Genomic DNA, 15,178 nt, shown 5'->3' on the forward strand with positions numbered 1-15,178 from the left:
TTCTGGAAGTTACTGGTGGTAGAATGAGCAACAAATTTCATTTTTATTATTACTTTCTTTTTCCCTTTTAAACTTTCTTTTCCCCTTTTAAATGTCTCCAACAAACCTGTCATTTGTTGATTTTGAAGGCATTTACCTCACATCAGCAAACCTTGCATAACTGACCTTAAACATTAAGGGCATACTCACTAGAATCAGTATATGAAAGCACCCGACAGCACACCCATATACAGTCTTGTATGTACACAAAACTGCTATATGCATTTATTTTGCATAAAATCTCCTTTCATTGTGTCTAACATCTTCTATTTGGCCACCTAGACTACATTTTAAGAGCTGATTTGATATGTCTTCAAGTAACTTTCATTGCTTTTTACAGCAACAAGGCATAGAAAGTAGTTTTTATTTGGGGGGGGGCAGGCGGTTTGGAGTACAAGAAACCATGCTAGAAAACGTAGGTTGTCATACCATGATAAATATTCAAATACTTATTACTTTTAACAGTCAAGTTTAGGACAAGTAAGATAGAATTACTTCATTTACTTTCTCCTCAACTTGCCAGAGAAAGGTAGCAGCGTCAGTTTTCCAACTCAACTGATTATTCCTCTAGATCCACCTGTCTACATGCTCAGAAAGCATGAAAGTTTTAATGTGCTGAACCTTCACAGGACCACCACTATGGATTTCTAAAAAGCTGCAAAAATTATGTACTAACAGAATGGAAAAAAAAAACACCACCAACATAGTCGATGTCTTCAGAGAAACAATTACATGCTCTGAGAATTCTTATATTAAATGAAAATCTACAACAAAAAAAAGAAAGGATGGCTAGAATCAGATTGCAATAAGCAAAGGGAAAGAAAGCTTCTAGGAGCTTCACATATTGAGAGAAGCAGCAGAACTTCAAAAATACCCAACAGTGGGCCAAAGAAAGTCAGTAAGTTCCATAACTTGGTTGGTTGTTGCTCTTGATGAGAAAAAAACAACCTCAGAAACAGTTTTTACCAAAAGTAGGACTGGGAAAGCACACAGCTTTGCAGAAATTGTGCTTGGTTACAGACTGAGCACTAGCTGCAATGGCAACTGTCTCATTTAAAAGACATTCTTTACTGGTGGATGGATTTGTGAGTGCACTAGGAAAACACACTTTATCAGTAATAAAATCAGCAATGATGGCCTCAGAAAAAAAAACAACACACACAAAAAAAATCACACAAGCAAAAAAAATCCACCCATGTGGTTCCACATGAAACCTGAGGCCACCAGTATTAAGTATTAAAAATTCAGGAAACAAAACAGAAAAGCAGTATGATGAGTAACAGGGAACTGAGGTCCTATCTCCTGCCTAAAGAGCTAGCCTATCTTTTGTCTTTCCTCAGCAGATGACTTAGATAAAATGATATCATTCTTAGGAGTTGCATATCACTAGCAGGAAACTGCCCCATATAAAAATGGAGATATGATAGCCAAGGTCTCAAAAATAGGTATTCATAAGGAAATTTACCTTTTCTGTGGCACAGATATTGAAATATTAATGCTGAAGGAGACATGCTAAACCTCACAAACAGAAACAACAGGAGACATTTTGCCATTGCAGTTTTGAAGTGGGTTGATTTCTGTGATAAATAGACTACAATCACATAGTTTACATGAATACATGGGAAGGGCAGATAAAGCCACAAAGAACTTTTAACAGGAAAGCACAGCTGATGATTTACAGCTGAAAATGGCTTTTAATCTAAGGGCATCATCATGTGTATTGATAATTAAACCCAAACCAGGCAACTACATAAAATGAGTCCACTTGCAAGCAAAAGGGTGACAGGACAGGGACTCCTTCAAGAGTAGCTCTACCGCAAAGACAGCTTTATGCCTCAGACAGCCCCCATCCGCCTTTCAATTTAAGAAAATACTTTTGTCTCCTATCTTGGCTAGAAATACAAGAACATAGCAATCTGCCATATATCTGGTCATCATAAAATGATAGTGCTCTTTTACCTTTACAAAAGTATATTTTCTGTGCTTTTAATTGTCAGTTTTCACCTTTCTCAACATCCTAAGCAGTTCTTCTGTCAACAGCATACAGCTATTTCCATTACTGCCTTTTACAGCTTTCCTCAAAAATCCTGACATTTACTTCTTTATTTTTGACATAAAGCACTGAAAGACTAGATATTTTCTCAAGTTCTCTAAAATAACAGATTCCTTCCTTTTCTGCTACAACCCAAGCATGTTTTCACAAGACAGCAGAAATTCCATTTGTAATTTAGGTTTTGGGAGATACTTTGTCTGCAGTAATCATCAAGAACAAGGGGGCCTTAATCCAACTCTGACTTGAAAAAAATTTGGCTTTTCCTAAAAGGTGAGAGAGATTCTGATTTAAGAATGGCTAAATGCACCAAACAAACATTTTCTGGTTTTGAATGACTGCCATGAAACAATTAGCAGCGGCTGTTCTTGGACTGATCAAGACTAATATCCAGTGCTTGCTTAAGCGCTTTTGTATCAAACAGCACATTTCAAAGGCTTCTATAAGAAAAGAAGCCAGCAAGGAAAGGGAGCTAGTTAATTACTAGGTTCCTATCACAGACACTTAAAATACTTGGCTATCTCATGTGAGACCTGTAGCCTACATTCAGCATAAATGACAGGAGAACAAAAGATGTTACAAAATTCTACTCAGACCCCAATTATCCTCCATTCAAATCCCCCAGGAACAGATTGAGAAATATAGAGATCAAAAACAAACAAAGGGACTAAAGGCAACAGTGGGAAAAGAATGCTGAAGTGACACACATTGAGCCGTGATGATTAACTACTGCAGTCCTAGCCTGTGTTTTGTTCTTTCCCTTAGTGTGACTGGCAAGTACAGAAAATCAGCTGGTGAAATAACACATATTTAACACTATAGGATTATTATCAGAATTGTTTTACATTTTAGGGCTCTTGATGTAACCAGAGCAGCCAAAAATGTGGGATACCAAGTTTTACTGACTTTGCTAGGTAACTCTAACAGACTCAAAAGTACCACTGGAATTTCGAAGCTATGCCCACACCTCTTGGAAAACTAATGGTTCTAAAATGGAGTTTCTTTAGTCCAGACCAAATAAGTACACAGATTAGCCTACCTGAAAGACTTTTCTTCAAGACCAAACTTGCCAATATGCTTTAAGGTATATAAAACATTTAATTAAAAAACTAGTAGACCTAAGGTACAATTTTCCTTAGATGATTGGGTGTTTTTAAATTTTCTTCAGGGATTAGCATTTAAGATTAGCTCAGTTGCTGGAACAGTCATATCTGCAAGCTTCCAGGGATCTATGATACTTATACTATGCTTTCAAGAGCATGCTAAACTTACTCCTGTAAACAAATGTTATGATAATTTCCAGAGTTCCCTGTTGTTCATTTTCTCAGTCAGAAACTTTCAGACTAAACTATATATTTCAGTATGGAAAAAGGCCTAACCTTTATTCAAAATCTTTTTAATGTGCCATGCACTATTCTTACTCTCTGGGCTTTAAGTTTAGTTTTGTTTTCCATTATAACTGTTGTTGCAAGCTATGAAAAATTACTAATTTCTGGAAAACATCACTGCAGTGGGAAAGTACTTCTGAGAAATAGTTGCCCTCAAATAAAATAGTAATAATTTTTTTTTAAAGTAATTAAAAAATTACCTGAGAAGGATGAGAAGAGAGAGAAGTGGAAAAACAGTGACTAAAACTTGGTGAGGTTGGGGGGTAGTGGAGAGGAAGACATAAAATGCTACCTAAACTCAAAAAATAAAAGAGAAGGTAAAAAAAAAAAAAGACCAACCCCTAAGTCATTTTCATATCCTACATGGAAGGAGAACTTCAGTCTGAAGTAGTGTGGGTGGGACTTACCATAAAGTGATCCAGGACTGACAGCTATGAACTGCCCCAACTGTATCCATAAGAGGATGAAGCAACTCATTAATAACGGATTGGTGGATATGGGAATGATAAACACTACTATACCTAGAATTACAGGTACAGATTAGGGGGAGAAAGAAAGAGAAAGTTAGAAAATACTATGCAGGAAATATAGTCAGCTCAACGGTCCTGTATTCCTGACTTCCTTATTGTTCTCAGAGAGGTTAACCATATAGTCCCTGTCCGTGTTTCAACCGAACTGTGCTAACAAAACCGGCTCTTATTCAGGCACAGAATGTGCATCATCAGGCATGATCCAAAACTTACTGTGGAAGTGTAAAGCATGAGGAAAAATATCTCTGCTGGAGAGTACACCAATACAACTGAACTTCAGCACTATGCACTTTTACACTCTCCTACCACTTAGATTTAAAGACACAGAGAACCAACAAGCGTTTTCTTCATTTGTTTCTGTAACAGAACAGAACCTTTGGGCACAGTAATTGCAAAGACAAAGGCTCAGCTCACTGGATACTTTTTAAGAGATCTTCCTGTGATGACATTTTTCAACTAATGTACTGCATCAAGAAAAATAAACAAGATCACTCATTAATTAAGAGATCCAATCTTACGGGGAAGCTTACCTTGAAAGGTTTGTCCCCACTGTGTGTCAGCATATGCCTCTGCAACCAACTTTGACTTGTTGAAGGTGTATTATATACTTTGCAACCTTTCCACAAGCAAACAAACACCTAACAGAGTAAAAACATGGTAAGTTTACGCAAGACAAATGCAAAAATCAGGTTAGTAAAGAAGCCTGTTTTCACAACACAAAGTATTTCCAAGCAATTCTGAACAGGAACGTTTTATTTTCTAACACACTTCTCATTGTACCAAGGAAGAAGTAAATTACAACCACAAATACTCAAAAAAGGCCGGTCACTGGAAAAAATATCAAGAAACAGATACCTGTAAGAAAAAACACAGTTCAGAGCCACAGCATCCCCTGATGTTTGTTCACACTCAACATGCTTATCCTTCAGATACTGAGCCATAACATTTGTTAATGACAAATTTACATAGTTTCCGAGTAGCAGATAAAGGAAATTGTCCACTCTCATAAGCAAGTCATAGTTTCACTTCTTTGAGTTTTTGTTTTTCACAACACGGTTTTAGATAGCAGTTTTAGATTTTATAATACTGGCTGTCTCTAGTCAGGGCCTTGCACCTAATTCCTGATGAAGAAAGTTACAATTTCTCATTGGATTCAAAATCCATGGGTGTTTTGTGATTCCAGCGTGCAGATCAGTCATACGTACAATAGTGAATTAAGGGGAACAGAACTTACTCATGCTGCTTTTCTCTCTCCTCTTATTGTGTCTATCTGAAACTGACAGAATAAAAGAAGTTCAATGAACTTGCCTTTCATTACAATTTCAACAGGTCTGCCTGTGAAGGGAGGTATAGCCCTAATCTGTAGCAGCAAAATAGTCCCCAGGAACAGCATTGTTCATAATACAGGTTTTCAGAACTGCAGGAAACTAATTGGATTTGAGTTTCTTGTTCTCTTCTGGAGATTGAAAAACTGCATCTTCAAAAGACTGTATTTTCAAAACAAAAGAGCAGCCCCAGGAGTACTAAATGCTCACTGTATAATATATAGATAGCCTGGTTTACTAATACAAAGAAGAAAAACCCTGTATAATTGATGCAGGCCTACTGACATGCAAGGACCAACTCCTTAAACCTTTGGTGTTTGCTGCTCCTCAGTTTTTGAGATTCCCCTGAAACCAAAGAATTGGTATTTCTGAAATTCCTGGCTCTGCAACAGCTCTGCAACCGTCCAAATATTTCCACCAGCAACTGCAGGGCACTCAAAAGAATATTAGTAAGAATATTACAGAGACTGAATATTACAGAGACTGTGGAAATGCAATTCCTCCACAGAACAAGCGCTTGATTTTACAACAACCCAGCAGAAGACCAAGCAAGGCTTCTTGGGAACCCTTTTCAAAAGGCTGAACCCAAAATACTTTGGAAAAAAACATCTGAGGGAAGTAAAACTATTTGCCAAAAAGTTTACTGGGCTCTTCACAGACCCATCTGGTTTAGTTTGGAGCCATTATCTCAGTATTAGCCTGAAAATACACATTTTAGCATACAAAGATGCTTATAACATTACACTCAATGTTTCAATAAGCAGCCACTAACCCCACTTTTCTTCAAATCTGTTGTCACTCTAGTTAAATAGTATCTGAAATGCAATTAAAACTGCACAATCATTTCTAACGCAACTTAAACACCTCGCCAGCAGGTGGCAGACAAATCCCTGAAAAGAAACCGGCTGGAACCCTTCTATAAACCAAATCCAGTAGATGGGTAAGAAGTGCGAACTGAATGCCAAGAGTTATTAGGCACTTACTGTTTCAAATAACCTCCTCTTTCAGAAGGAGAAATATTAACATTAAAACAAAAATATGCACAAATCATGTCAGAATGTAAGTGAACGAAAATATACCAAAAAAAAAACCCCAACAAAACCTGAAAAATCTTCCAGTCCGTGTTGTAAGAAATGAAAGGCAAATGAGAAAGGGTCATGAATGAGATTAGAAAAAAACCCCAAACAACCACTTTTGGTTATGTGAAAGTCCTCAGAATACCAATACACCTCAACCATTTCATTGTTTCATCCAAGGTTCATCCAACACTTCAATAAACTTATGAACAGAACTGTAACAAAACATCTCATGAGCAGCTAAAAAGTCAGCTCAATGGATTGACAATTCTGCTTAGAGCAGAAACTGAAAAATTATCACCAAATATGAAGGTGAAAGCTCAATTACATCAGAAAACATTGGCTAAATACAACCAAAGTCACGGCAGTCTCGATGACACAGTTACATAATAAAGCAATGCAAATTAGCATTTTATTAAAATCTCCTACTCACTCAAAGCCTAATAGCCTAACATTTTATTTCTGGAGAAGTGACAGGACACAAGCCAAAGGATGACTATTCTAGCTTAAGATGTGATACTTGCTCTCTAAGAAATCTGTCTTGCAGATAACACCAAATTGGGTGAAGTGCTGATCTGCTCAAAGATAGGAAGAATCTGCAGGGGTAACTGGACAGACTGGCTCAATGGACCAAGGTCGACAGCATGAGATACAACGAGGCCAAATGCTGGGTCCTGCACTGGAGTCACAACAACCCCATGCAACTCTACAGGCTTGGGGAAGAATGGATGAAAAGCTGCCCAGCAGAAAAGGACCCGGGGGTACTTGCCAACAGCCAGTTGAATATGAGCCAAGAAGCCCAAAAGCATCCTGGCCTGCTTCAGGAATAGCGTGGCCAGCAGCAGCAGGGAAGAGATCAAGTGCCGGTACGCAGCACTGATGAGGCCACACCTCAAACGCTGTGTTCAGTTTTGGGCACTGAGTTGCTGGACCATATCCAGAGAAGGGCCTAGAAAAAAAGTCTTACAATGAGCAACTGAGCAAACTGTGATTGCTTAGTCTGGAGAAGAGGAGGCTGAGGGGAGACCTCATTGCTCTCTACAGCTACCTGAAAGCAGATTGTAGTGAGGTGGGAGTCCGTCTGTTCTCCAGAGTATCAAGTGAACGAGAGGGAATGGCCAGAAGCAGCATCAGGGGAGGTTTACAGTGGTTATTAGGAAAAATTTCTTAACTGAATGAGAGGTCAGACATCAGAACAGGCTGCCCAGGAGTCACCACCTCTGAAGGAGTTCAAAAAAAGCATATAGACATGGTGCTTTGGGACATGGTTTAATGGCCACAGTGGTGTTAGGTCAATAGCTGAATTTAAGAGGTCTTTTCCACACAAAACAATTCTGAAGAGTTACAGTGCCAAAAGCAGGCAGATTGCTTGTTTGATGAAAAGCTAGTTTACATGACATATTCCAGGCATCAAGGTAATTTGGGAGGTTGGGGAGGGGCAGGCAGTTCAAATTACTCTAATGGAAGGTATTTTGAAACATTATACTTGTGAGACCAACAGAAACTGCATCATTTGACTGAAATACACATGATTATATATGCACCTCAATCAAAAAAATGATGCAATTATGTTGAAGGCATATTTGGCCTCAGTACTACAGAGCTGTTGAAGTAAGACTTTGTACTTCCAAGTCAATGAGCCTTACATCTTCCCTGTTACACATTCTGTGCATACTTGAGAATAGAATAAAACAGGTTGGAAGAGACCTTCATGATCATCACATCCAACCTATTATCCAACCCACCTAATCAAGTAAACCATGCAACCAAGCACCCTATCAAGTCTCCTCCTGAACACCTCCAATGATGGTGACTCCACCACCTCCTCGGGCAGCCCATTCCAATGGGCAATCACTCTCTCTGTGTAGAGTTTCTTCCTAACCTCCAGCCTAAACCTCCCCTGGTGCAGCTTGAGACTGTGTCCTCTTGTTCTGGTGCTGGTTGCCTTGGAGAAGAGGCTGCTGTCCACAATCTCCCTTCAGGTAGTTGTAGACAGCAAGAAGGTCTCCCCTGAGCTTCCTCTTCTCCAGGCTAAGCAACCCCAGCTCCCTCAGCCTCTCCTCATAGGGCTTATGTTCCAAGCCCCTCACCAACTTTGTTGCCCTTCTCTGGACACATTCCAGCAGGTCAACAGCCTTCCTAAACTGAGAGGCCCAGAACTGGTCACAGGACTCAAGGTGTGGCCTAGCCAGGGCAGTGTACAGGGACAGAGTGACCTCCCTGCTCCTGCTGGCCACACTGTTCCTGATACAGGCCAGGATGCCATTTTACCTTAGTGAGACTCCATTTGGGAAAATGATCAAGATATGACTTAAGCCAAGTTCACATGCAGTAACATGTTCACTTTGTATAAGCACTTAAAGATACACCAACAGCTTCAGGATGTTGTGAAGTTGGCACACATTATCAAAAACCTGATCACATCAGATCATTTATTAAAAAGAACTTACTAGATCCTTAAAGCTAGGCATTCAAGAAAAAACAGAGAATACCAAATCAGGTGAACTGATACTTTAAAGACAGCAGCAAATTTCACATTTTAAAGAGTAAAACACTGTAGGCTAAGACAGAAAGACAAATCAAAAAGTAACACCAACCCCTCCTCGCTGACCATCCACGTGTATAGAGCGAATGTGATCTGCCAAATCCGGGCTGGAGCTGAAGCAGGCATGACAGTGGTCCCAGCAACAGTTATAAGCAATGCTTTTTGCAGAAGAGGCAGGAACTCCTTGTCCATTCATCATAACTGGAGTTGAACGCCCACTGGAAATTGTGCTGTCTACATCCATAATAGTGCTGCTTATGCTGCAAGACAAGAGAGAGCAAAAAAAAGAGAGAAAGTTTGTAGTTGTTGGACATTAACAGAACAACTGAAAATAGTACCTCTTTAGGGGTTTGTTTCAGATCTATTTAGACAGGTTGAAAAGAAAATCTTGAACTTACTGTTTATTGTGGTTCACTACCTTAACTATAATAAATGTACAGGCAGGAAATAGCTAATATTACTTGACAGAGTAACTTCTTCTGGACAAAAGGAATGGATGGAAAATCCACCAATTCACTGACTTGTCAGAAAATTAACTCTCATGTGATTAAGAAAGCAATTTAAGCTACATTAATCAGCCATTCATTATTTTTTATTTCCCAGGAGAGGGGAAAAGAAAAAAAAAAGGCATGCTGGGTCAGACCAGAGATATATCTAGCCCAGTATTCACCACTAACACTGGTTCCTTGAAAGGAACACAGCACTGAAGGTTTAAGGTACTTTCAGTTTTGCCCCAGCATGGCATTCATCACATGCATGGTCTAAACTAACAAGTTTTTGGTTTTTTTGATGTTTTTATTTGTGTATTTGTTTGCTTTTTAAAATACACTTCTCAGAGAGGCCAGAAGTAGTGAAATATGTGGCCAGCAGGGGTCTTTTTGGTCAGCTGTTCTGCTCTGTCTCCTGGCAGATACACAGCCAAGTGTCACACTAGACCAGAAAAAATTTGCAAGTGTGCTCTTTTCAAATACATGTATGGTATGGAGATAAATGCATATTTTTACTAAGTAAATATTGAGCTACTAATAAAATGGTTTTTCACCTTGTGAACCTGCTCACTGCCTCTCAGGACCTTTATGTGTGTGTCTTGCACAAAGTCATAGCACTACAGAACAGGTATCAGTATCACCAAGGTTGGAAGAGACCTCAAAGTCATCTTTGAAATGACCTCAGATCAAGGTGGTAAAACTTTCTGCTTTTAACAGGTTAACACAAAAGCTAACCTGCCTGCTTCCCCAACACAAAAGCGAGGGGAAAAAGTAACACACAAAACTCAGGGTTGAGCTAGTAAGAGAAGTGTTTAATATAACATCATAATCACAATGCATAATTACCTTAGCTAATAATCTAATTATGCTAATAACACAATGTATTATTACCTTAGCTTAGCCTATTTGCAGAAGAAGTGTAGTAAGATACAGGAAAAAAACCCAAACAAAAACCAGAAAACCAAAACCAGTGAGAGCTACCCAACTCCCACCCGTCCTGCTGCCATGTCTGCAGGAAGAAGCCAACACCCAAGACCTGGAACCCCAAAGCAGCAACGGGAACAGGAAGCCTCTCGTGTTGCAATCTGAACTTCAAGCTCCACAATACTTTCCTCCAGTCAGCACTTTCATGTTTGAAGCTGGCATGAGTGCAGCACAGTATGTGTAACAGCAGCAGACTCAACTCAACCCATGAAACTGCTTGAACAGGAACAAGTGAGACCCTGTGGCCTTGTCCAGCTGAGATGTTAATGGGTGCTTTCAAGGGCTGGAGTTTCTGCTACCTTTCTGAACAATTTTCCCAGTGTCTGATTAACCTCTTTGCGGAGGAGGGGGATATTTCCCAACATCTCCTCAGAATTTTCAATGTTGCAACTTCTGTCCATTGCCTCTCATCCTTGGCAGCTGTGGGATTTACTCATCTGGCTCCTCCTTTGCTAAGCCTCCTTGTAACATCACTGAAAACAGCAATGACCCTGCCCTGCTTGTCCTAGCATTGAAGAAAACATCTCTCAACCTCTCCATGTATAGTACTTCCTTCAGTTTTCTAACTATCTTGGAGACCCTCCACCAGATCCCCTCCAGTATGTGAGTATCTGTGATGAGCCCCAATTACACACAGTAATCCACGCTATCTTAATGGTGCCATATAAATGTTGACCATATAAATACACTTTTGCTAATACAGCACAGTATGCAGCTGTTAATTTTTGCACAGGTGCCTTAACATATTCTCCTGAGCAAAGTGCAAGGAAAAAATAATAATTTCATTAGAGAATGAAGATAACCATCTCCTGTTCAGCTCTACAAAACACTTGTAATTTTCTAACTTCTACCATATCCCTTTTTTCCCCCACTTCTCACACAGAATCTCTATACTGAGAGATATTAGCAAGGTAACATTTGTGAATACCCTATCCCAAGCACATATCCCTTAAAAATCTTCCAACTCTAGCCTATTCCTACTGTTAAAAGTGACCAATTACTCTTAATCCTTGGGTTTTTTCCAAGTTAAAAAAAAAAAAAGTTTTAGAGACCTTTTCAACATTTTTTTTGCTTGAATAACAGTATACCAAATACATACTTCCTAAATGCTCTACAAATACCACATGTCTTTGTTGGGGTTTTTGTTTGTTTTGGTTTTGTTTTCTATTTTTCCCTCTCCATTTCAAAAAACCAAGACCTAGCAGTTTACAAGGCTTGACTTATAAAGGGCATAAAGGCTCTTTGCTGCTACACATATTTTCCCATGTGCCTACTATTTTTAATTTCTTTCCTTTTCTATACCCTGAATACACAGTGCAATCTCTCTTCACCTCCCCCTTCCCTCCCTTCCAAGTAGTCTTGGTTCCTTTCATGACATGTAAGTCTCAATCGGTGAGTAGCAAATAAAGCAAAAGGTGGCAAACAGAAGCCTACAGAGATAAGGTTTTGAATCTGCTCCACATTGCTGCCTTTCCCCCAAAAAACCCTATTTTCAGTCACCAGAAACTTCCAAAAAACAAAAAAGAAGAGTAAATAAAAGCAACTAGCACTGTACCAGTCCCTACAGTGCTAACAGCCATTTAACTATTAGTGATTGTCAAAAATACGTTGCAAGCAGTCCCAGTTTTTCCCACCATGCCAGGCCTATAATAGATGCAACCAGGGGACTAACATCCCCTCCTTCCTCAACTGATGTTTAAACCACAAATTATCCACAAAAGTAAAATCTATAAAACTGTGTTATGGAAGCAAAGTTTACAAGCAGGACGATAGGAAAATTGAATAATTAAATGTGATCCCACACACACCTGAGTCAGTTATTCAAACATAGTACTCCCAAAACCAGTACTTGGAAGGAGGCTTGCATTTCTCAAGGATGGCAAAGCACTGCAGATACAGCACTCCTGAAACAGTTGCCTCTCACCACTTCATGTGGTTAACAACCCTAACTTTCTCACAACTGAAAGGTACCAAAGCATAGCACTTAATAAATACTTTAAGTTGGATCTCCTACTTTTGAGCTATTTACTGCTGGCCTGAGCTTCTATCTCCACTCACAGCATTAGTGTCATTCTCATCCACAGAGGCATAAACACTCAACCTCACTACAACCTACTTTTAGGAACCATCTTTCTAATGCTTCTTTTGATAGGCTCTGCCAAAATGCATGAAACTCACTGCCTTGACACATTTTTTTCCTCTAAAAATAACCCATTAAATAAAAATGTTGGTTTGCTTTTTTCTTGCTCTTCTGTGCCTCCAATGCACCTCACAGTATTGAAAGTCTAGGATCAGCTTCTGCCTTTCTCACTTAGCAAGTTCTGGGTCATCCAGGAATGAGAAGGCTGCAAAGAGAATCTGTGAAAGACTAGCAAAATCTTTCCTCCTAGTCATACTGCTCTGGTACAGCTCAAGCATGTTTAAGTTTTCTCTAGTCTTCCACACACAGAGTGTCAGAAGGCTTTTCAAAGTCTGTAGTGTATATATAGCATCACAGAACACGCTGTCTTGGAAGATCTCTCACCCTTGTGACTTGGCATTTCAAGATGAAGTGGAAAGATGGATGTGAAGTTTTACAGTCAGAGTTGTGGCTGCTGCTAAGTCTGTGAAGACTCAACAGCAACACTTTCTGCTAGACCTGCTGATTCACTCACTCTGTTGTTTCTTGGAATTTCAGAAAGAGTTGTGAGATCAGGACATACAAGTGGGTATGTCATCTGTACACACTCCCACCATCTAAATCTAGTCCACTTCATCCCTATCCTGACCAAAAAAGGGGAAGCACACCAACCCAGCCCAAGAAGGGCTGGACTATTAAAATCATGTCTGTGTATCTTTCAAGCTATGAATGGGGCTTTTCAATTCAACCTGACTTTCTGTCTGCCTGGGATGATCTATAAGAGGGAAAATTCCTTAAGAAAGGGAAGGTAATAATGGAAATTACATTCTTCAGCTTTCTTATATGAAATTCACAAAGCCTGAAAATGGGAAAGCAATAACGTATCAACAAGGAGAAAGCTGAACCAAGCAAGGAAAACAGATTTTGGCAAACTGCTGATAACAAAACAAAGACTTTGAAACAAATTCTTAGCTTAAGTAAGTTAAAGCAAAATTTTCTGCCTTTTTCTAAGCCTTTTTTCCCCAGCCAGTAGATCTTTTTAAATCCTGACTGCCACTATCAAAGCAGAATGACACAAGTAGAACTTAAGCATCTGTGGCATTCCCCTATTGCTAGTGACAGACAGGTCTGGGTTTGCTCCCAAGCTGTAAGCAGGCTTCAGTTCCATTGTAATGGATCTATAGACCATAGCCTGATGAAGAACATTAGACACTGGAGTTTCGGAGAGTTCAACTCAGGGGTCATCCCGAACAATAGAGCATCAAAAACAGTCACTGCTGGAGAGAGCCTGCATACACAATAGATGTTTTTAAGAAGTACCATTCAAAAGACCGACTAATTACTAAAATTTAAAACTGTTACAGCAAGCACAACATAGTCTACAAGCTTATGTTATTCCCTACTTTCATCCTAATCCCAGCACCAGAAGCAACTTGAAGGAAAAATTACAGCTCTAGAGACAAGAACTGAATGTCTTTGAAAAATACCTTCCTAAACTTCCACACCTCATTTTAGCAAGTCTGCAAACACTGGCGAACAATGCCTTCCATATGCAGTAAGGTGGCACTGGAAACACGTCATCTTCTCAGGAGACTCAGACCTCTTCCCTCCTCCTACAATTTTTCCCTCTTCCAGGAGATCAGCAGCTTTGAAATGGTACAGTAGAACAGAGTATTCATTAAGCAACAACATGAATGCCATCTTAAACAGAGGAACTGTTACCTCAAAGGCACTGTTTCAGGTCTTACTTTTACCTGTACCTACTTTACTTTTAGCTAGAAATAATATACTTTCATAAACAAGATAATGAAGATAATTTGTTAGCATCATTTCCATATTAAAAGGCTAGCATCTGCACAATCTATATATGCATGTGAAATCAAATGTGTCTAGCTGGTAAAATCCAGTCCAAGCTGTATTAAAAACAATTCTGACACTGAAATAAAAAAGTAACAGCTACAAACTTCTAGGAAGCTGCAAGTTGAAGTATTTAAGTCCCAAATTGTTCTTTCCCTCTAAGGATCTGAGCAAAATTAAGCTACTGTTGGAATCATGCAAATGAGTAGGTCCTATAAAGAAGAAACAAAAATTCCAAATTATTCCCAACTTCAAATGCATGAATTTCAAACCACATTTTACCATGTGCACATCTGGGCCCCTGTTGTTGTGTAGAGTTAAATGTGAATGAAAATATAACAAGCATTATGTGGTGTATCACACATCATTCTTGACACATGCTTGGCTCTCCAAGGAGATCAATTTCCTCACTACTGCAAGTAATCCCTTCCATTGAATTTAATTAATGGAAAGCCCCTAACTTTTTCTTTCCCTTTTTTTGTTAATCTTCCACAACAACAGAGTAGGAGTCTAGAAAGAAAATCAACCAAACACAAAAGCAGAACAGCATAATTTCATTTTTACTTTCCATGAAGCCCCATTAGAAACCATCCACTTGAAGGAATAGCACAGCTAGGCACCGAACACATGCACAAAAGCCCAATCAATTTGCTATTATACTTTTAATGTCTGCCATCATACTCCCTCTAGACCCTAACTGAAGTAACCTTCCCTCAGGCAAAATTCAGACCTAACAGATGGGCCTTATACCATGCCCTTGAGGGTCAACAAGCACTG

At 39.3% G+C, this 15,178-nt stretch overlaps 1 protein-coding gene across 3 annotated transcripts in view; it reads right to left on the bottom strand.

The window, feature by feature from the left end:
* AEBP2 (AE binding protein 2) overlaps window positions 1-15,178 on the bottom strand; it is a 48,686-nt gene that overhangs the window by 21,309 nt on the left and 12,199 nt on the right. For all 3 annotated transcript variants that reach the window (XM_054167761.1, XM_054167759.1, XM_054167760.1), the window contains exons 2-3: window positions 9,006-9,213; window positions 4,538-4,645 (exon numbers count right to left, since the gene is read on the bottom strand). In XM_054167761.1, the coding sequence (XP_054023736.1) occupies window positions 4,538-4,645; window positions 9,006-9,213 (316 nt within the window). The remainder of the gene's footprint in view (window positions 1-4,537; window positions 4,646-9,005; window positions 9,214-15,178) is intronic.

Source organism: Dryobates pubescens, chromosome 15 (genome assembly GCF_014839835.1).
Source record: "Dryobates pubescens isolate bDryPub1 chromosome 15, bDryPub1.pri, whole genome shotgun sequence".
NCBI classification, from domain to species: Eukaryota; Metazoa; Chordata; class Aves; order Piciformes; family Picidae; genus Dryobates; species Dryobates pubescens.